Consider the following 20,698-nt stretch of genomic DNA (forward strand, 5'->3'; position numbering starts at 1 on the left):
ACCCACTGAGCACCAAAATATCAGCTACCTGGCCCTGCAGGGATTGCTTGGTTATAGTGCCAGGTCCTGCTGCTCCGAGTGTGGCTCAGTCTCAGTGGCAGTAGCATCACCAGGAGCTTTTTAGATATGCAGCCAACACCCCAGGCTTCCTGAATTGGGACCTGCATCTTTAACCAGATCCCGCGCCAAGTCATTCTTCTCAAACATTAAAGTTTGAAAAACACTGATCTATGTCCTTTGTAGCCATCATTTAATGCCAATAATCTACCTTCCACAGGAGTTTTCTGTCAAATATTCAATAGCAAATTTAAAAACAAAATAATTCCTACTCTGTATATGGACAGTGAGGGAACACACTAGGGTTGGGACCATAAGAGTCAAATCTGGCAGAGTTCTGGTGAGGGACGGTGTTATCTTTCTGCATCTTTCTGCACTGTATTCTTTTGGGGTTTTAGTTTTGCAAAAGCAGTCAGCATATGTAGTGGAAAGAAGAAAGGCTTAGTTGTGAAGCAAACTTACATTCTAGTTCTGGTTGTGGTAGTTATTTTATGCATAACTCTTGTTAAACTCTCATCTTCAGTTTCCTCCTATGTAAGAAGATCATAGTTCTTCTATCATTTTGAGTATTCAGACAATGACAATGGAATACACAGAAAACATAAAAAAGATGACCTGGCTCATAGTAGGTGCTTAGCAAATTGAGTATTTGTATAATATTTTTTTTTTCCATCTGCCTTGAAATAAGTTTAAAGAGCACAGGATGGATATCCAGAGGTTGTACTGGGAGTTCTCTCACTTGCTATGTAAACTTGGGTTCTGGCCCTTGGTTTCTGGAACATTGATGTGCTAAGTTGGAAGTTTACTATTCTCTTTCCACCTCCAGATGTTTAAGAATCCAGATGGTATTTATGCTCCAAGTGTAGTTTCAGTGAGCTACAGTAACATAGAATTATAATGGCCGTGGTACTCCATTCTGATGTCCCTGATTGGAAATTTAATATGAGATATAAGTTAATTATAATGAAACATTGTTGAACGTTGAATATTACATATCATACTTATTAGGTCCAATTATATTAGTGTGTAATGCAGTGCAACCAAAATATATTTATGCCATGACTTAGATAAGAAATTTGATCTGTGGATATTCTTTATCTCCTAAGATGCATTTAACAGTATGTTTGAAACTATAAGAGATATAAAAGGAAAAAGACATGTAGTTCTACCTCATTTACTGGAAGAATCTGTTCAAACTTGAGCAAACGTAGAGGCCAGCCTAGTGTGGAAGCACATGCAACTTGAGATGCTGCGATAGGAGCATCACAAATTTGAATTCAGCCTCAGCAACTCAGTGAGGCCCTCAGCAACTGAGTGAGACACAGTCTCAAGGTAAAAAATTTTAAAAAGACTGAGAATGTGGCTCAGTGGCAAAGTGCCCCTGCGTTCAATCTCCTGTACAAAAAGCAAAATAAATAAATAAAGTAGAGGCCAGCTGGTTTGACCTGTGTAATGCTGAATGGTAACTATTGTTGTCCGAGTTATGAGGAAAGGAGTGGCCAGCTCAGCGATTCCATGTTGTCCATTTCAGCCCTGTGGAAACTTTCAAAATGGCTCCGACTCTGAAGTGGACCCCTCTTGTTGCAGCTTGGAGTTGCTCATGGAAAAACTGAGAGGAAAAGACCTGCAGCTCTTAGAAGTGAACAAGGAGAATGAAGTATTGAAAATCAAGGTCTGACGATTAGGGGAAATTTCCAATCTCACATTTTGAGCCTTGGAGCTGACAGGTGGTCAGCACCTGTTGTTTTGTGCAAGCTGAGTGACACCCACACATATCCACAGGCCCACACGGGTGCTCACATGTGTACAGAAGCATTTCACAAATTAGGTCTCAACCTGGTTTACTGTTACTAGTGAAGAGATCTTACAGAAGGTCAATGGGTATAAAGTTTCAGTTATGAAAGCTGAGTAAATCCCAGAGGCTTGCTTTAGAGACTGAGCTTATAGTTAACAATGCTGTACTGTGCACTTCCAAATTCAAGAGGCTAAGTCTCAAGCTAAGTTTCTTTCCACAATAAATTTAAAAAGCATTTGCATATTTAATAAACATTAATTATAGCATTCATAGATGTCTCACTATTGGTTTCACTGATCCATTATTGAATGCTTTATGTTTTCTTTGAGGGGCCTTATTTTCTATTCAGTCCTACAGTGAATATCTTAGTAGATAATCTTTGCAGCCATCTTTATTTCCCTGTTTAAAGCTTTGAAAGATTCACAATCCTTAAATTTTTGTTGCCCACCTACTTCAAGCTTGTCCCACTTCTGTTTCAGGAAGTTACCATGCTTGCACCTAAAGCTCTGTTTCGGCTTGGCCAGGACAGACATGTCTCCATGCACTGACCCACTAAACAAGGGGTTTCTTATTTTACGTTTTTCTTTACCAAATAACAGTGTCTTTTCTCCCATCCATTGTCTATGGGGCTGCAAATGGTAGAGTCAGAGTCTCTGTTTTTAATTGCCCATCAAAATGTTCTGCCTCTCACCCTTTTAACTGGAAATGTCAAAACATGCAGCGTGACCTTTCTCCCTAGCTGGAAGCCTCCAGAGAAGCAGGAGCAGCAGCTCTGAGAAATGTGGCCCAGAAATTATTTGAAAACTACCAAGCACAGTCTGAAGACGTGAGAAAGAAGCACGAGGACAGTAAACAATTACTCCAGGTACCAACTATCAGCCGGTCCATGGGAGCCAGTCTAGTCCCTCTTTCTGGAGGAGTTAGATGTGGAACAAGCCAGAGCCGGTGATGTGGCAAGGGCAGAGACGAGGCAGAAGAGCTGTCTTTTGTGCCGATTGCCCCAGCCCTGCTGAGCCCACACCAGATGTGGCCGAGCTGCTGTGTTGCGGGCCATTCTTGCCCAGAGCTCCCTGCACAGCACAGGGGGAGGAGGCAGGGCCATCCTGTCAGGAGATCGGGGCTGGCCTGTGCCTCTTCCGACTCCACCTTTGACTAACAAGATGGTCCAGACAGATTCATTTCCTTTTCTCTGGACTTGGGTTTCGGGCCAGATAAATGGATTAAAGATCATTTGGGTCTTAGAATACGTTCTTCTGATTAGGGAAAAAAACAAACATAAATTGTGTGTGCGTACAAATACATTTAAAGATATAAAAATAAATGTGCACACATGCAAACTCACGCACAGTTTTTTGTTTGCTTTTATTTTAAATCAGAGTTACGTGTGCTAGGACTGATAAACGTCTGAAAAATGTTCTAGGATTGGAGGAGAGATCGTGTGTGTGTGTGTGTGTGTGTGTGTGTGTGTGTGTGTGTGTGTGTATGTACTGAAACTCAGAATATAAAATGAGGTGCCTGGGTCTCTGCCTGCTCTGGCCTTAGGTAGGTCCCCTTGGGAGCACAGTAGGAAATCCACTGCGCGTTGGTCATGCTTCTCCTGCTTCAGGCCATGGTGCTGACAGCTACAAACTCGCCTGTGTGCTGGGTGAAGAACAAAAGCAAATGAAATGGCCTGGCTGGCTTGTGCACCTGGGAGGGGTCCATTGGAGCAGTGTCAGTGTCCTTCAGACAGGTCATGCATGTCCCTGTGATGGGACATTGGCCTTACCCCAAGCAGCCTGGTAGGAATGCCCACCTGGAGTTTTCAAGGGCAGACAGATGCTTTTATTCTTACTGAGAAATCTCAAGTTCTGCAGCAGATATCTATGTTCATGTCAGAGAGAGGTCAAGTTGAAACACTCCCAAGTGTGGCCTATGGGAGGCCAAGCAGAGACTTTTCTTCTGGGGTCTTTCCCCTCCTGCAGCACGCCTGGGAAAAACCCCAGACGCATTGGGGATAATTATTCTGCTTTTATGACACTTCCTGATTTAAAAAGAAACACCTTCAATTGAACATATAAGCTTTTATTTTTTATTCTAGATAATTTTTGTTGAGAAACAATTAAATATTTTGCTTTTCTTAAATCAGCATGTGTCTTTCTCATACCATTTTGGGAGGCAGGCTCTATGGTAACAAATGTCAACATTCTAGGGATCATATGTATATATTATTATTCTCTACTGATTTAGTATTGCATTCATCAGGATTATTTCAAAGAAAACACTAAAATCAAAAGAATAGTTCTAAACAAGTGTGAGCTATTCATTTCTGTGGCTAGTTAGAAAATTCTAGAGGGACATGTTTTGTGTATGGTTTAATAAAAATAATCTGGTAACTATTTTTTCTGACTAAAGGTTAATAAGCTTGAAAAAGAACAGAAATTGAAACAACATGTTGAAAATCTGAATCAAGTCACTGAAAAACTTGAAGAAAAACATAGTCAGATCACAGAATTGGAGAACCTTCTAGAGAGAATGGAAAAGGTAAGTCTCTGAAGATCGAAAGGGATTTCTTCCTGACAGGACTGGGGGGAAATGAAAGACAATAACACTGAAAAAATAGGATATTAAATTAAATAATATAATATGAAATGAAATTTCCTCCTATGATACCTGATCTTAGGAAGTGCTCAATAATGTTAGCTTCTTCTCTTTAACACTTAATATGATCTGTGGTATACTTTAGCAAATAATGTAGTGATATCATTGTAACTTTCTCTTTTTAGTAAATGCACATCTTAGAATGGGAAACCAGGTCAGGCTGTGAATGGAAATAATGGAAAATACCACAGAATCTACCTCTTAGATTATATAATAATAATGTGGCAGATGCTACCCCTCATGGCCTTTTGTGTGTGTTAGAGAGAGTAGTCTTCATTTCTGGCCACTCTTGACCCCTCTGAATACATAAAAACTAATATTTACACCAGGAGAAAGAGAGTTCACAGTAAGAAAATCTCTTCTTTGGAAATCAGAACTTTCCAAAGATGGATTTGGAAAAGAGTAATAATAGAAGAAAAATTGGGAAACAGTTCATGCAGTGTTACTTTAAGTGGCTGGCACTCCAAATGCATACAAAAGATAAACACATAAATTTAATTATTCATGCCTTATAATTTAGAATTTAAACAAAACAAGGAATTTTAACTTTTAATAGCAAAACAAACAAGAAATTGGCACTTCTGAAACTGTATTCAGTGTAGATAAGAACATAGGTTTGGCTTCTAGGAAATTCCACCTGATGTGTTTTATATTTATTGTTTTAATCTCCTGATTTACTTCTGCTCTTCTCAACCTCAATATTTTTTCCAAGTCTTCTTTGTTATGGCATTTTAAAAAATGTCACTTCAAAAACGTCATATTTCAATGGTATTCAGATTTCTTACTGAAGGAACTTTGATTAGTTTTAAAGTATTTTCCAAGAATGTAAGATTTGTGATACTGAATTTAGTTGCATTTGTAATCTTAATGAGGAAAAATAAGAGGAAATCGCAAAAACTAAATAAGCGTAAACTTAATGTTATCTAATAACAACACACCGCTACACTCCTATTAGGTATTGGGTGCTGTTCTTCAGTAGAATCATTGGACTAGAATGTCCTTAAGCAGTTGGTGTATGCAGGCAGGCCAGTTTATAATTACACTCTCTTGGAAAAGCTGCAATATTTGGTTTGGTACTTGATAGTGTTAGAAAACTCCATTTGATAATAAATCATTTAGAAACTAAGCACAATGAATGTTTGCATTGAGAAAAGGAAAACAGTTCTGGAAAGCACATAGGGTTGTCTAACCAAACAACTTGATCAACCAGTTTGGAATGTAACCTTCAACTTGCAATCATCCTATCTCAAATCCAGCAAACACCAGGTCAGATTAGTGGCCACTGGTTAGTGCCTGAAAATTAACAAAAGGACAGTGGAAGATAATTTCTGTTTTCTAACAACCCCAGGCATTCCAGACCATATGTGAGTTATTATACTAGGTCTCAAGGTTCCGGGATGTATTTAATCAACCATTTATTCAGTAGATTTGAGCACCTACCATGTGCTATGCAGAGCTGGGGTGAATGAGCTTGGGAATGAATGGACACAGTCACTGTTTGTGGAGATTACAGTGTGTGGAACTGGACTGTGTGCTGCTTCTGCCTCTAATTCTCCTAAGGATCTTTTGGGGAAGGCTAAAACCCCTGTTGAATGTAGGGGGACACATTCAAGATTAAGGGTCAGTGGCTCAGATAGTGGCAGGGCATTTTTTAGAGGCAAAGGCTTAGCTTGCCTGTAATGTTGACCCATAACTGTTCTCTGTCTATAGAAGATTTGTGACAGAGTAATAGACTGGATGCCCATGGCTAAGCAAGGCCATGTGCTAACCTTCTAGAATGCCAAAGTTCAGTGGTTTCTGGGGTCGAGCCTCTGGGGAACCTCTGTGAGGTTGAGCTGAGTGGAGATGGAGTGGAGGAGCATGGAGTGTTTTTTTTTTAAACATATTTCATTTAAAGACATTTTATATTTGTAAACAAACAAATAAAACTATTAAAAGAAGTAAAACTTGGCACCATCTTGGTTTAAGGAGATAATGAGAAGACAGGCTTGGAGGAGGTTTCTCAGATAGGGAGTGTGTTAGAATGGGGGGAGAGAGTCCTAAACCTTTTGTATTAATAGGGAAAAGATGCCAGTTCCAAAAGAAAGTAAAAATGAAAAAAAAATGCTCATTCTCAGAAAGGGTGATAAATACTGCCCTAGTAGTGGGTACCCCTAGAGAAGAATTCATTTGCTACTCACTTGAACAAGGCCCTGCTCCAGTAAATAGCCATTAGTGCTATGAGGTCTGGTAATGAACACATTACTTAAAACCTCCACCATCTGTCCCACTTTAATCAGGAATGCAGTGAGAATCTATTCCGCACACACAGTGATAAGCTAGCGAAAACGCCCAATAAGAACATTTTCATATGGCACGTTCTCCTTTTGCTAACAGTGCAATTCTGTTGAATCATGTTTGATTCTCAGTGTCATTGATTTAGCTCCATTAGAATTTTAGAGCTCAAAGACACTTCTGAGACCACCTAGTTTCTCATCATCATTTTATAAACGAGGAGGGGGCGGGGCCAAGGAAGTATTCTGTAATCCTCCAGCTTCAAGTTCACAGCCCTTCCCATTATGTCCCTCTCTTTTCTTATGCTAGATAAAATGACATTCTGGGCCCCTACATCAGTTAGATGGGAACATTTGGTAATGACTGTAATTGGTGTCCACTCCTCTCCTATTGATACTGCCTCCTAGGGGGCGGCTTTGGGAACAGCAGGTGCCCACAGTGTGATGCTATTCACACCATGAAACCACAGTCAGAGAAGTGTTAGCTGGTAACCTGTGACCTACTGTGCTGCCCAAGAGGATGTGTGAAGAGCCCACACCGGATGCTAGAACCCTGGCCTGGCTTGGAGGTTTTCTTCAGTTGTCTGTGGACTCTTTTAACTCTTGACTGTGAAAATCTGTTAATCAAGAAGAAGTCCATCTGGAAGAACGATTGCGAAACACCATTCCTCCAACCTGCAAACTTAAGATACATGATCTTTGATGGGTTTTATTGGTCATCCAAATGTCATCATTAGCTTGCAAGGCTCAGAAATAATTTGAACATAACTATGGCTACTCTGGAACAATTTCTGTGGATCAAGAATTCCACAAGAGAAATTTGAATAAATTAGCATAACTTTTTAAAAATCTCAGAACACATAGAATGTGAAGTAATTCATACTCTCAAATTTATTATATACTGAGGTCCAGCTCCATGCCAGGGGAGCAGGTAAGGCCTCTCACATACATTATCTCTAATCATCCCAACGTTTCAGTTTAGGGATTATTATCCTCATTTTAGGGATGTTCATAAATTTTAAAATGTGACTCATACAAATATAGAATGAATACATGTCGAATGTTTTATTCAACTCATTAACTAATGAGGGAACCAGTAAGATGGTAAAGCTGATTTAAATAAAGTATTTTGAGAAACTGGCTACTTACGTAGGCATTTTGTGAGAAGGAAAGGAGTATAGAATCAGGTTTTTAGGTTAGACTTGAAAAAGTGGTTTATATTCTTTGAGGCAATTAAACCATAACCTTTAGGATCATCTTTTCTACCACACAGGAACCACACATTAACATGCAACTTCAGAGAGTCAGAACTCTAATCAGACCACAAAGTCAGGCACAGGAAAATTATCTGAGTAAATTAAATGATTCAGGGGTCAGATTAGTAAACATGACCTAATGTGACGTGAAAACTACATGCAGCACATGTTGCTTTTATTTCTGAGTTTTGGTTAATTTTTCTTAACAGTAATAAGATCCAGAGAGGCTAAAACCTTGGACCCAAATTTCAAAACTAGATCAGCCCATGTACAGAATCTTTCAGATGCTTCTGCTGTGTGCTCTGCCTGTGTAATACCCGTATAAATACCACAGTGAGAAGCGATTTAAATAGCATTGTGAATATTTTCATAAAATCTCTTTCAGTCAGTGCCATCCAGTTTGCCGATACCAATTCTTGCTCTTTTCAGTTTTTTCCTGATTCCCCCACATCCCAACTTGGCTACTTAAACCAGCCAGCCCAAACTCTAAATTCCTTCTTTCAGCATGTTGCCATCAAATACACACCGAACACAATCGTCCCAGCCTGGTTTTTCATGGACTTGTCTGTTTTCCTTTGGGATGGAGATAGTTTGGTTTAATAATTAAACGACAGCATGTGTAAAGATGTTCTTTCTTAGTGTCATAGTTTTTCTGGGATCCTAATTAGGAAGCAATTTAATTGTCTGTGGCCTTGATCTGTCATTAAAAATACATTTAGTACTTTCCTGTTTTCCGACAGATGCCATGAGAGCAGGTAGAGGTATCAAGGTACGCGCATTGGTGTCCTTGGATATCAACCACTCAGCCTAATGGAGGAGAGGCAGGTGTGGTGATGAGCAGGGACTGAACAGACTGTGCATTTGGGGTGGGACTGAGGAGGAGGATGGGAGAGGTCAAGCTGCAGGGGCTCCATTTCAGCAGTGGGTTAGATGAGGCGCAAGCTCTCTAGGCAGCAAGGAAATGAAAAAAAAAAAAAAAACTTCTTTTAACTTCCTTGTAAAGCACTCAGAGGAAAGCCCAACCAGGCTGTCTTGGGGTACCTTGTAAACAGCTCTTAGGAAATGAGCTCTTTAGCTCAATCTGTATTTCTTGCATTGCAAGAGGCATCTTTTGTGAACAGTTTGCAAGAAGAATGCTTTACTAAACATGTGTGTGCCTACACACACATGCACATACACACAGAAAATAAACAAAACTTGTATCTTATTTTCTCCTAGGAAAAGAGATCACTGCTAGAAAGAAAACTGTCTTTGGAAACCAAGCTGCTGCAACTCAAATCCAACACTACATATGCTAAAAGGTTTGCAAGTCTACCTGCTAAATCAAAGTACTTCCTGATAGCTTTCCTCTCCACTGGCAGGCTCCACTGTGGACAGTCTTTTCACCCCCAATGAAGTGGGAAGGAGGATGAATTTTTAGGAACAACAGCCCTATGCTTCTTTTCCTCACCCACTAAGGAATGGGGGGCGTGGTGTGTGTGGGTTTAATCCTTCTGAAGAGTTGAGTGAGCCTGCAGCCTCCCTGTTTGCTCTTAGTGTTAAGGATGCTGGAGACACTGTCATTCCCCATGCTTTTGTCTGCTCAGGCGTCTCTTCTGCAGCCCACATCAAACCAGCCAACCCACAGGTCAAATTCTAGGGTACTTCTGTGGTGCTCCACAGGTCAGGAGAGGATGAAGGAGGTACTATGGAAAACCTCCTGCCATCGTGGAACTGACTCATAGTCACACCTCTCGAGCTGCTGCAGTGCTCAGCACCCTCCGGTCGGCTGGATATGTGGACATCACGGGTTGTCCTACTCAGCTGTCATTGGGAGAATCCTCTAGAACGTTGGTTTATAACTCACACCATCAGACATTTCTGTTCTCATTTTTTATTCTAAGCCCACCACAGCCGTGGTAGTTCTGATGCAAATAGATCACATTCGAAGTCAGCTTTCTTTCCACATCTCAGTCCGTCCATCTAGAACTCTCGCTCACTTGGTCATCAGGCACTATTAGGTGCCTCACAGGGGGCAAATTCAGATTTTCATTTATTCAGTAGTATGCACACCCATATCCTCTTTCTTGATCTTTGGTCTTTTCCCCTTACTTCCTTTTCCCTTCTGATTTCTCTTTCTCTCTTCTCATCTCTCCTTATATGTGTGGCTCATAGTCACAATTTTTTACCACCAGAAATGGCTGAACCTGGAAATCAGGCACACATACCTGAAATATGGTGAGATACCAGTCAGTCACTATTTTCCTGTCTTCTTCCCTCTGGACATGTGTGTAACCCCAGCAGGTAGATTCCTACGACAGTTATGTAGCCCTGTGCATCCTGGTAGAGAGTGAAGAGAATATGGCAGAGAGCATCCTATATTGTGAAATTACTTAAAGTATCCTTCCAATATGACAGAATTACTTAAGAATAGCTGTAACTTAACTCTAAGTCCATCTTTGGCTTACTTCGTTCCCCTTAAATACAGCTTTTGGTCCACATAGCAGAACTATTGGATCATACAGTATCTTCCATGAAGAGTCAAGGCAGTCTGAGTTTGATACTTTTCTTTAAGAGATCTTTTTAACAGATAATGGGAGTTTTGTCAGTCTTTGAGTCAACAGTATAATCCTTAAAAAAAAAAAACCTGATTTTTTTTTTCAGTTCTGTTTTATATTAGCAATTGTTATACGGAATTCTCCCAAAGCTCTTAAAGAGATTTCAGAAATTTCTTGAAGGAAATGGATGTTTTGTGCTCCCAGAAAGGTGTTTGGACATCTGGCTTATGTGGTTTTCATAGTGTGTAGCATCACATGTATTCTGTCTTCCTTATTATCTCCTCCGAGCTGAACGGAGAGGCATTCATGTTGCTGTGTGACAACAGAGTGAAATCAGTATGAACCAGCACCTTTGGGTTGGAGCAGTAGAGATTGGGTTAACCTCTCTCAAATAAAGGGAATTTCTGCAGGCTCAAGTTGGATAAATATGGCCAGGAAGAAGAACTGGAAAGTTAAAAGATGTGTTTTCTTGAACATAAGGTTGACTGTATTGCCATTACCATTACCACTAACAGACACATGGATAGTGCTTTACAGTTCAGAGTAACCCCAGGTACCATGTCTAATTAAATCCTCCCATTGACCTTCAAGGAGCAATCTGGGATTTTAATAACTAAGGACCTTGTCAAGCTATCTGACCTCTCCCAGGCTGGGATTGGCTCACAGGATTTGGCTCCAGTTTTCCTACTGGTTTCCCCTCCCTCCTGTGTGATGGCTAGCAGAAAGCTATTTCCCAGCTTGCCTGCTACCTCACCGGCATATACACAAGTTCATGCGAAAGTCATATTTGGGATTTATAAAAATTAACAGCAAGGGCTCCCCCATTTAGGTAAGAGTTGCTTAGGCATGCGCAACCTCAGAGATGGAAAGATGGTTACCTCGAAGCTGAGGCTGCATGTCAAAGCACACGGTGGTTGCCACTTAAGTGTGTGTTTACCTGAGGTCAATAGGGGGCTCTCTAAAAGCCATTCCTTAGGTGCCGTCACTGGAAATAACAATGGGAAGGATTTTGATGAGCTAAAAAAAAGACATATTCCTAAGTTTTATTGAAATGTGAACAAAGCTACCTCTACATCCATACTGATTCTACCTCTTGTCTGGCTGAGTGATGGTAATACCCAACCTCTTCTATTCTCACTCATCCCTTCTTCCCTGGGGACCCACACTCAGTAATGTGGACACTCACAGAGATCCAGAGAAACATTATATCCTAGACAGCAGGCCATCTTTAAGTCCCTGTTGCTGCAGAAGATTCTTTCATGGCTTCAGAGAACCTCTTAGATACCACCAAACCACTGTCTTTTCTCCCAATCTCACTTCTATGAAGTGTTGTGTTTCCAGTGCCCAGGGAATGTGTGCTGTGCCCAGAAGTAGCATCTTGGGCATGCAGTTTTCACTTTTACTTTCTTCTTTTATCTCTTTTTGATTTTTTTCCAATATTTTAGATTTTTCATTCTTTCCTTCTCATTCTTGTAATAGTTGGGTTCATTAATCCCTGGTACACTTTGAAAACACCTAAAAAGATCATATTTTGGGATTGTGTCAATGTGACCAGGAATGATGAACCCACAATTATATATATATTATATTTATGTGCCCTAAGATTGCTTATTTAAAACCTATAAAAGTCATATCATCATTACTTAACTTGGAAAAAAATAGATGGTGAGACCAAGGAGATAAAAGAATAGGCATTTCATGTGGTTAATCTACAAAATGCATATGGTGGAATGCTGCAGACTTGCTCTCAGTAGACCACTGGCACATTTTTAAACCAACCCCAAAAGGAAATTAATGACTAGTTCTGTGATTCACGATGTCCACATGACTAAAACTAACCAATTCTTTAGGAGAAGTTCGCTTTTTAAAAATATGTTCATATAACTGGAAAGAAAATTGTCCAGGGTATGCTCATAAAGAGAATCATGAACAATATCTTCAGCTGTATCATGAAAAACACCGGAGGCCACACCTCAGAACATCCTCTAGAAAAGAATAGCATGACACCAAAGAACACTTTGGTCAAAGCCATCGCAACAGCATGGAACAGAGGATAATGTGGCAAAGGCCAATGGAGCTGCCCACAGAACATCCTGAAGAACAGATGGAGAGACAGCTCTTCATGAACTTGGGTGCCTCCTACCAACCCTTTTGCAGAGCGGTACAGAGTCGGAGGGTGGACTTCCTGTCAAGTACTGACCCTAGGACCCCAGGTGCTAAAGAAAGGCAAGAGCATTTGTTTTCACATTTCTGCAAGTTAAAAACGAGCTTGAATTTCTGTCTTGAAAGCTAAAGAATCCTAGCAGAAGGAGAACCAGAAAAGGTACCCGCCTCATCTTCCCTCAGTGATGAATTGGGAAGGAGTCCTCAATTCCCTGCCTGAAAGGGAAGGACCAGTATTCTTCTTTATTTTTTTGGGGGGGGGGGGCGGTTGGAGAGTGAGGGAGAGACTCCTCTTTTGTTTTTCCCTTTTTCTCTTTTTGTCTGCTCTCATTGACATTCTGGACTGCCAACTTTTTCAGCTTCAAGTCTGGGATTTAGGAGGTAAAGAGAAAATTCTGAGAACTCACCATGTTTCCCCCTTGGATCCCAGGATCCCAAGGCAGTCTGCCACCTTGTTATTGTTGCCAGTCTTCTTATGCTTGTTTATCTCTAACGTCCAGGGTTTTTAGTTGTACTTACCACGAAAGAATTGAGAAGCTTCCCTGAAGTTGAAGTTTTTAAATTATATTTTAATTTTAATATTCACTCCTTTTTTCTATTCTATTGCATGGCAGAGGAAAATGTCCATCAAAAATTCTATCGAGACATTGGGAGGCAGAGCATGCATCTTAGATAAAGGACTCCTGATGATCCCTGCCCCAGGGATTCATTCGCTGGGCTGTGGCCCCTCTCACTCTCACTCTCTTTGAAATGCTGCAAACCTCTGAAGTCTGGACTCTCCTTAGAGGCTCCAAGTTCCTGGCCCCCTCCTCAGGTCCTGAACCTCACCTGCTAGGGGGTCTGAAATTTGCCCAGACTCCTTTTTCCTTCTTAAGAAAGCCTCTGATCCTGGAGCTCAGGGGCATCTGGAATCCAGTGCAGGCTGGTGCAGCAGCAGCTATTCCTTGAACTTGAATTTCAGAAATGCTGAGAAGGCTGTGCCTTGCCTCCGTGGTCAGATCCGGGAATATGAGCACACAGCATTTTCCTCTGAATCAGGCATCCAGCTTCTTTCTTTCAAACATTTTCCCTCACAAATTGTGGAAAGAAAACAATGAACTGTACATTGACTTGGTTCCGATTTCACATTTCCTCTGTCCAAGGGAAAGGTCCAGGTATGGGTTTTTGCTGAGGGATGGGTCCCTTAGAGGATCATGTTACAAAAACCATGTGCCAAGGCGCAACTGAACTGGTAGCCTTTCTTCAGCCTGCATCAACAATCTGCCCTTTTCTTCCTTCATAAATTTTCTTAATTGGATAGTTGTTTAACATGTCAGTCAGGATGGGGAGGGAGGACGTAGCTGGCAGATTGTATTGTGTAGGCATGATAATCAACTTCGGGAAACTCTGTCTCTAGGTAAAAAATAAAATTGCAAAAAATTAAATAAATAAAGAGCTGGGGATGTAGCTCAGTGGTAGAACGCCCACGGGTTCAATTCCCTGTACAGCAAACAAACGAACAAAAAAACAGCAAGAGAAGATTAAATAGCATGATAATCTCCAAAGACAAATGGAATTCTTCCAAATTCATAAACATACAAAGCTCACTAGCATTAGTTGGTTGGCTTGTATCCCCTGCATCTCTTTTCTGCTTAAACAAATATTGATACACACACACACACACACACACACACACACACACACACACATGCATGTGAAGTAAGATACACGTACAGAAACATGCACAGAACATTAATAATACCTACGGTTTAATGGACTATTTAAAAGCAAATATGTGGTCAAAAAACAGAACATTGTGACTTCCTGAAATGGCCCTGCTCTGTCCTGTCCTGTATCATGTCCCTGCTTTTCTTTATGTATCCCTTAGCATAACAGCTGCCTTGACTAAGTTTTTCATTTTTAACCTTCTGATGAGTGGCACACTGGGTCTTCTTTTGCTCTGTGTGGTTTTTGAGCATCAGTCATGTTGTTGGTATCTGTCATTCATGGTTTATGTGTGAAAAAGCCACAGTCTCTTATCCATTCTCCTGTCAATGAATATCACAGGTTTGTTTCCAGGTTTCAACATGCATAAAGTTTCCATAAACATTTTTTTATCTGTCTTCTAATGCACATTTTGGAATACACTTAAGAATGGAATTATGGATCATTGGCTAACTTCAGAAGAAAATGTTTTCTAAAATGATTATATTAATTTAATTTCCAGTGGCAGTGGTTAAAGTTTCTGTTGTTCCAAATCTTTGCCAAGACTCAGTATTCTGAGTCTTACTAAATTTTAGCTAATTTGGTTGTGCATAGATGTATGTGTGGCTGCCATGTGTGCTGCACTGAATATCAATGATATTTAGCATCTTCATATATATATTAGCTATCTGAATGGCATAGATAGACAATGCTTCATTTTTTCAGTCTTTATTGATGAGCATTTAGAACCTTCTCTTTTATTTTATATTATGACAACAGTGAGCCTCATTTTTACATATATTTTGTGACATTTATTTTGCATAATTATACAGCACTTTGGTAGGATAAATTATTTAACTCCATATGATAAATATATTGTAATAGTCATCATTATGTTGTTTGCATATGCAAGGATTAGTGTAGCTTTATGGAAATTAATGATTTGAACAGTCAACTAAACTTTTCTAAAGTCCTCTCATGCAAAACCAAAAGAGAAAGAGAGTTAAAAAGAATTTCCTAAATTTTGCAAGTTGCCTGATAGTAAGTCACATGGTTTTGAAAGAGTATCTTATATACAAAAAGTTACGGAGCCTCCTTTAGTGGTTTAATGCTGCACTACTCAAAGCATAATCCATAGACCAGCAACATCATGGAACACTCAGTGTATATGCAGAAATTCAAGCCCTACACCTGCATACTAAGTTGGAATCTAGATTTAACAAGATCCCCGATGCCTGTTAAATTTGAGAAACAATGTCTTAATATATGATATGAAACAAGTGGAGACTAATAACCCTATTTTTCCCTAATGAGATCATGTTCTATGGTGTTCTATGAATTTCCATGATCTTTACGTGTAGAGGCTATAAAAATACAGAATTGTGATTGCATTGGATGAGGGTTACTCATGGCAAAACTTTTTAAAGGCTGAAATAATATCGATACATTACTTTGTGAAAAGCTCATTACTTTCAAAAAGCATATTCACTTTATTCTTCAAGTCTATGGATTATTCTCATAAAGTAGCAAAGGCAGAGATTATTGCAACTGTTACACTGAGACTTAGAAAATGTGGGTGGCTTCTCAGCTTCCCAATGCTCCCAACCTTGGTGGTCTTGCCAGGATGAATGTGGCTTCATAACTAATATTGGAAGAAAAGGAAGAAGCAAAAGTTGGAAAATCAATTCCAGTATCCCAAGTGGAGCTCTGGAAAAGTATGAGCAATCTAAGTTCAAACCTAACTAACTAACTAAATATATATATATATATATATATATATATTTTTTTAACCATGGTTTGTGTGGACTCAAAGTGTTAGCTGAAATGTTAAGTGCTTCACTTGGCCAAATACAACTTAACCCAGCTGCCTCTTGGAGAAATTTTGTGACATGAATTGGCATTCCTGTTCAAGTTCATGACTAGGCACAACCCAGGAGCACTTCCTGGCTGTTCATCCTCAGTGTGATCTGTGTGGTCTAGTGGCTCCATAGCATGAGATGTGTAAGGAGGCCTAGCCCTAAAGGCAGGGGAAAGAGCTGCCCAGCCTGTTTGCAAAGCTCTCTTTCTTTTTTTCTCTCTGCATTCCCAGTTGCCAGGATCTTCAAACAGAGATTTCCATTCTCCAGGAGCAGATCTCTCATTTGCAGTTTGTGATTCACTCCCAGCATCAGAACCTGCGCAGCATCATCCAGGAGGTCAGGCTAATCGAGTGCATTTCTCTGGTAGATGGTATGTTTACAGCCTGAAGGCCGAATATGGGTAGCTTGCCTGGACTTTAGAAGCGATGGGGCTCTTCTCCCCAGTGATGTATGTTTTTGCTTTCTCATGCAACATGGCTCAGTTCTGAGTATCTTCTGTTACAGACAGTAACACCAGCACCTGCCATATTTTCAATAAGGACCATTGGGAAATTGTGTTTAACTGCTTTTTAGATGTTCCACTGATGTTTGTGTAGGTGTTCTGAGTCAGATACCATGCACTGTTATTCAGAAGATTTTGTATATTATTCATACTTTTCAAAAATAAGAAGTTGGGGCTGGGATTGTGGCTCAGTGGTAGAGCGCTCGCCTAGCATGTGTGAGGCCCTGGGTTCGATCCTCAGCACCACATAAAAATAAAATAAAAGTATCGTGTCCAACTATAACCAAATAAACAAAATATGTTTTAAAAATAAGAAGGTATCTTGTTTAATAACCTTATAATTAGTAAATTCGTTTAGAATGTGTTTTAGGGTAGGAACTAGCCTGTTCTCTAGGAATACCCTGGCAGGAGAAAAAGAATAAGTAATAGTGTTAGCAACCAGTGAGATGGTGGAATGTACAAGACAGACTTCAAGATGTGTATGTAAAACTGGACTTCCATTTCATGTTTTTATATATAACATTTGTTTCCAGAAGGAATCCTTTTAAAATAATCCCAGTGCTTTCCTGACACAAGTCAGCACTTGTATTCATTTGGCCATGGCTTCAATAAAAGGCCAGAAAAGGCCAGAAAGTTGAGGAGTGGGATTTGAGAGCCAGGAGAGATCTTGGGGGCATCTCACACTCACATTTTACAGATGAGAAGACCAAGGCTCATAATGGTTCAATGGTAGAGCTGGTGGTAACAGCGTTGGCTTCAGAATCCACTGTGCCCTCTATTGGGCACTGTTCTGCACCTCACTACTCCATGTCTTGTTTCTGCATGGCCTCTTGGCAAAGCAGGTCACATCTTCCTGCCACGGCTTGACAAGCAGGCTCAGGGAGCTTCTGCATTCCCCATGCGCCTCGCCTTCAGTCTATCAGCAGATGCATCTGCAGGAGGAGGCCAGGAGGTTGCTGAGACCTCTGGGGAGACCAGTGCTACTCTCCACAGGATGGGCTCCTGCTCAATTTGGTGTGAATAGGTTCTTCAGAAGTTAAAATGTATAACAGCACCATCTGAGGACTTTCCTCTCCAGGTGCTAATTTGGCTTGCGATTTTCTGTAGCTTGCTGAGTCTGTTAATACTGGGAGGTATCATGCTTTTATTTGATGAGCACCATTTGGCCTCAGAAAACCATATGATTTCTGACTTAACTATTCCTTGTGGCCTGACAAGATTTTTCCAATTGTGCCCCCTAATTCTTAGATGGAAGGATTAAAAAATAATTTAAAAGAGCAAGATAAAAGAATAGAAAATCTGAAAGAAAAAGTCAACATCCTTGAAGCCCAGGTAAGAAGGGAATCTGTGGTACAATTCAGCCTGGAGTGTGTGTGTTTGTGTGTTTCAGTGAGCTTATGTGCGAGTGTGTGTGTATGGGTTTGTGCATGAGTGCATGTCTGTGTGACACATTTCTGAGTGTGTATGCGTGGTTGCTTAGAGCTGTGTCTGAGTGTCCACACATCAGTGTGTATGCTTGTGTGTACATACAGGTATCTTCTTCTGAGCATATGCATATGAATGTTCTATGCATAAGAAATCACATCTTTTGGAGGAATATTTATAATAATCATTATTAAATTACTGGTATTTAAATAATTTAATGGCATTATTAAATCGACAATAACATTATTATATATTAAGTAATTGTTAAGCATCCACATTTTCCATTATACTTGATGTACTGGCAAGACAGATGATGACCTTTCCACATGGCCTTGGATCTGAAGTTTGTTCAAGGCCACTCTTATGTAAATTCCACTCTAGCCAGATGGCCAGGCTTCCTGTTGCCTGCCTTTGTTCCCACACAGGTTTCTTTCCCAGCCTGAAATGTCCTCCTTTCTCCTCTCTCTTCATCCATACTCATCTTGGTTCTCCAGCTTTGCATCTGCACTCACTTCCAGAAACCTGTTGCAATTATCCACTTTCGCCTGTTTGAAAGCCCGGCACAATACTTTCTGATTTCCTGTGATAAGACATGCTTTTCTTCCCCTCCACTCCACTCGCCCCTCCTCTCCATCCCTTTTCTGGCATTCAGTAACAATCCTGGGCAGGTGGTGGCCCTACCCCAGAGGTAGTGCAGCCAAGCCCCCGCCCAGGTTGGAGCACAGGCACAAGACCCAAGGGCACCTCCACCCCCACTGTGTCACCTCTTTGTCTGCATCAAGGGCTCATTTCCAACTGCCTGAACCCACGTACTTTTCCGACTTTATCCTTCAGTATTTTGATTTCCTGATGGATATCCATCTGCCAATGTCGTCCTGTCCTGTGGAAGACAGAGATGCTCTGAACTCCACTGGAAACCTGCAGCAACTTTTGGAACTTTCCTCCTCCTCAGCATAGACCAGGAAGGAGCCCCATGACTACATCTTATTTCTGTAGGATTCCGTGCACATAAAGTTGTGGAGTGTACATGGCTCACTGTGTCCACTATATTGAAAGTAGTTGAACTTTTACTCATTTCATTCATTTGTTCACATCACTAATGGTGTAATTAGTTCTACAGGTATTGAGTGACTACTCTTACCTAGGCACTGAATTCAGGAAAACAGTGTTGAAATAGAGAAATCATGAGACCCGCACTCTGGAGTTTATGACCAGTGAATCAAACTGAAACACCCACGTATTCTAGACTACATTCTTAGGTTGGAAACTGTTCAGTGGCCTACCAGCCTGTTTTGGCTCCAATAAACTACTGCTTTAATTACTGTGCATCTGTGATCAATTTTAATTGGAGGGATTATTTTAGAGCTGGTATCTTTCTCTGATCTTTCACTTCATTATGGTCCTGGGCTCTGGTCATACCTAATTAAGTGCCAAGTCTTCTCACAGAGTCAATGAATCAGTGGTGCTCCTGCTTCTAATCCAATTTTATGATCTTCAATTGTGTCTGTTCATATCATCCCCAAAGCAGATTTTATTGTCTTAAGTAAAATGGTAATTTATCCTACACACTGTACATTATTGATCCAATTGGCCTTTTGGTCTAATAGTAAGTGCAGGAAAAGATACATTTTGCAAGTGATAAAACCTGAGATTCAGAGAAGTTTAAAAAAAAAAAACTTGTTCAAAATCACTTAACTAGCAGGTGGCAGAATCTGCGTTTTAGTCTACTTGACTTTAAAGCATATGACTCCTTTTCACACAATATCCACTTATCAAATGAGCATGTGCGCATGTGTGTGTATAAATATATGTGTATCATGTGTGAAATATAATGGAAGTGGTTATTTAATATATATTTTGAAATGAGTAGTTATAACATTAAATTGGGATAACCATTATTTTATCCATTGTCACAGTTACTGTTTTAAATATTTTCTATTTTATTCTTATTTTGATGACATGGAAGTAATTTTTTCTTTTTTAGCAGTTTTATTCTTGTAACTCCCTCCAAATAGAAAATAAAATTGACTCATATCAAGTTCCTTAGAAAAACTTTTAAATACATAGAAAAGTCTCTTAAACCTCTTTTAAATATCATGAGAAAATACTTAACTCTACCTAAATTGCTTGCTTTCTTTCTACTTTTCCATGTCTTTCATCATCTTGATTTACAATGCTGACATTCATGCATTTCTAACTTCTTTTACTAATGATCTGTTCTTATGGGAGATTAAGTGTACAAAAATTACATTCTTTAGGAACCCTGTTTAGTAAACTTTCCTAGGATAAAGTCATAACAATGACAGACAAATTCTGGCTAGTGATTTGTAGTTTTATAAACAAATGATTTAATAAATCTCTGTCTTACTTAAAGGAAAAAGTAGAAACAGCTATGAATCAATAATAAATGCCTTAATCTGATAGGTGAAACAAGTCAACATGAAAGCTGAAATAAATTAAAGACAGACATGATAACTCATGGTTTTATGTTATTTGGAACTTGAGAAA

The 20,698-nt window shown here is 39.9% G+C and overlaps 1 protein-coding gene across 6 annotated transcripts in view; it reads left to right on the forward strand.

Annotated features, from left to right (window-relative positions):
• The window catches only part of Ccdc68 (coiled-coil domain containing 68), a 46,317-nt gene that overhangs the window by 16,979 nt on the left and 8,640 nt on the right, over nt 1-20,698 (forward strand). For 4 of the 6 annotated variants that reach the window (XM_078029995.1, XM_078029996.1, XM_078029997.1 and 1 more), the window contains exons 5-10: nt 1,589-1,729; nt 2,592-2,717; nt 4,247-4,375; nt 9,240-9,322; nt 16,494-16,599; nt 18,014-18,097. In XM_078029995.1, the coding sequence (XP_077886121.1) occupies nt 1,589-1,729; nt 2,592-2,717; nt 4,247-4,375; nt 9,240-9,322; nt 16,494-16,599; nt 18,014-18,097 (669 nt within the window). Of the gene's footprint in view, nt 1-1,588; nt 1,730-2,591; nt 2,718-4,246; nt 4,376-9,239; nt 9,323-16,493; nt 18,098-20,698 lie in introns of those variants that run through there. The other 2 variants (XM_078029999.1, XM_078030000.1) reach the window with 2 other exon arrangements.

The sequence above is a fragment of the Ictidomys tridecemlineatus genome, chromosome 13 (genome assembly GCF_052094955.1).
Source record: "Ictidomys tridecemlineatus isolate mIctTri1 chromosome 13, mIctTri1.hap1, whole genome shotgun sequence".
NCBI classification, from domain to species: Eukaryota; Metazoa; Chordata; class Mammalia; order Rodentia; family Sciuridae; genus Ictidomys; species Ictidomys tridecemlineatus.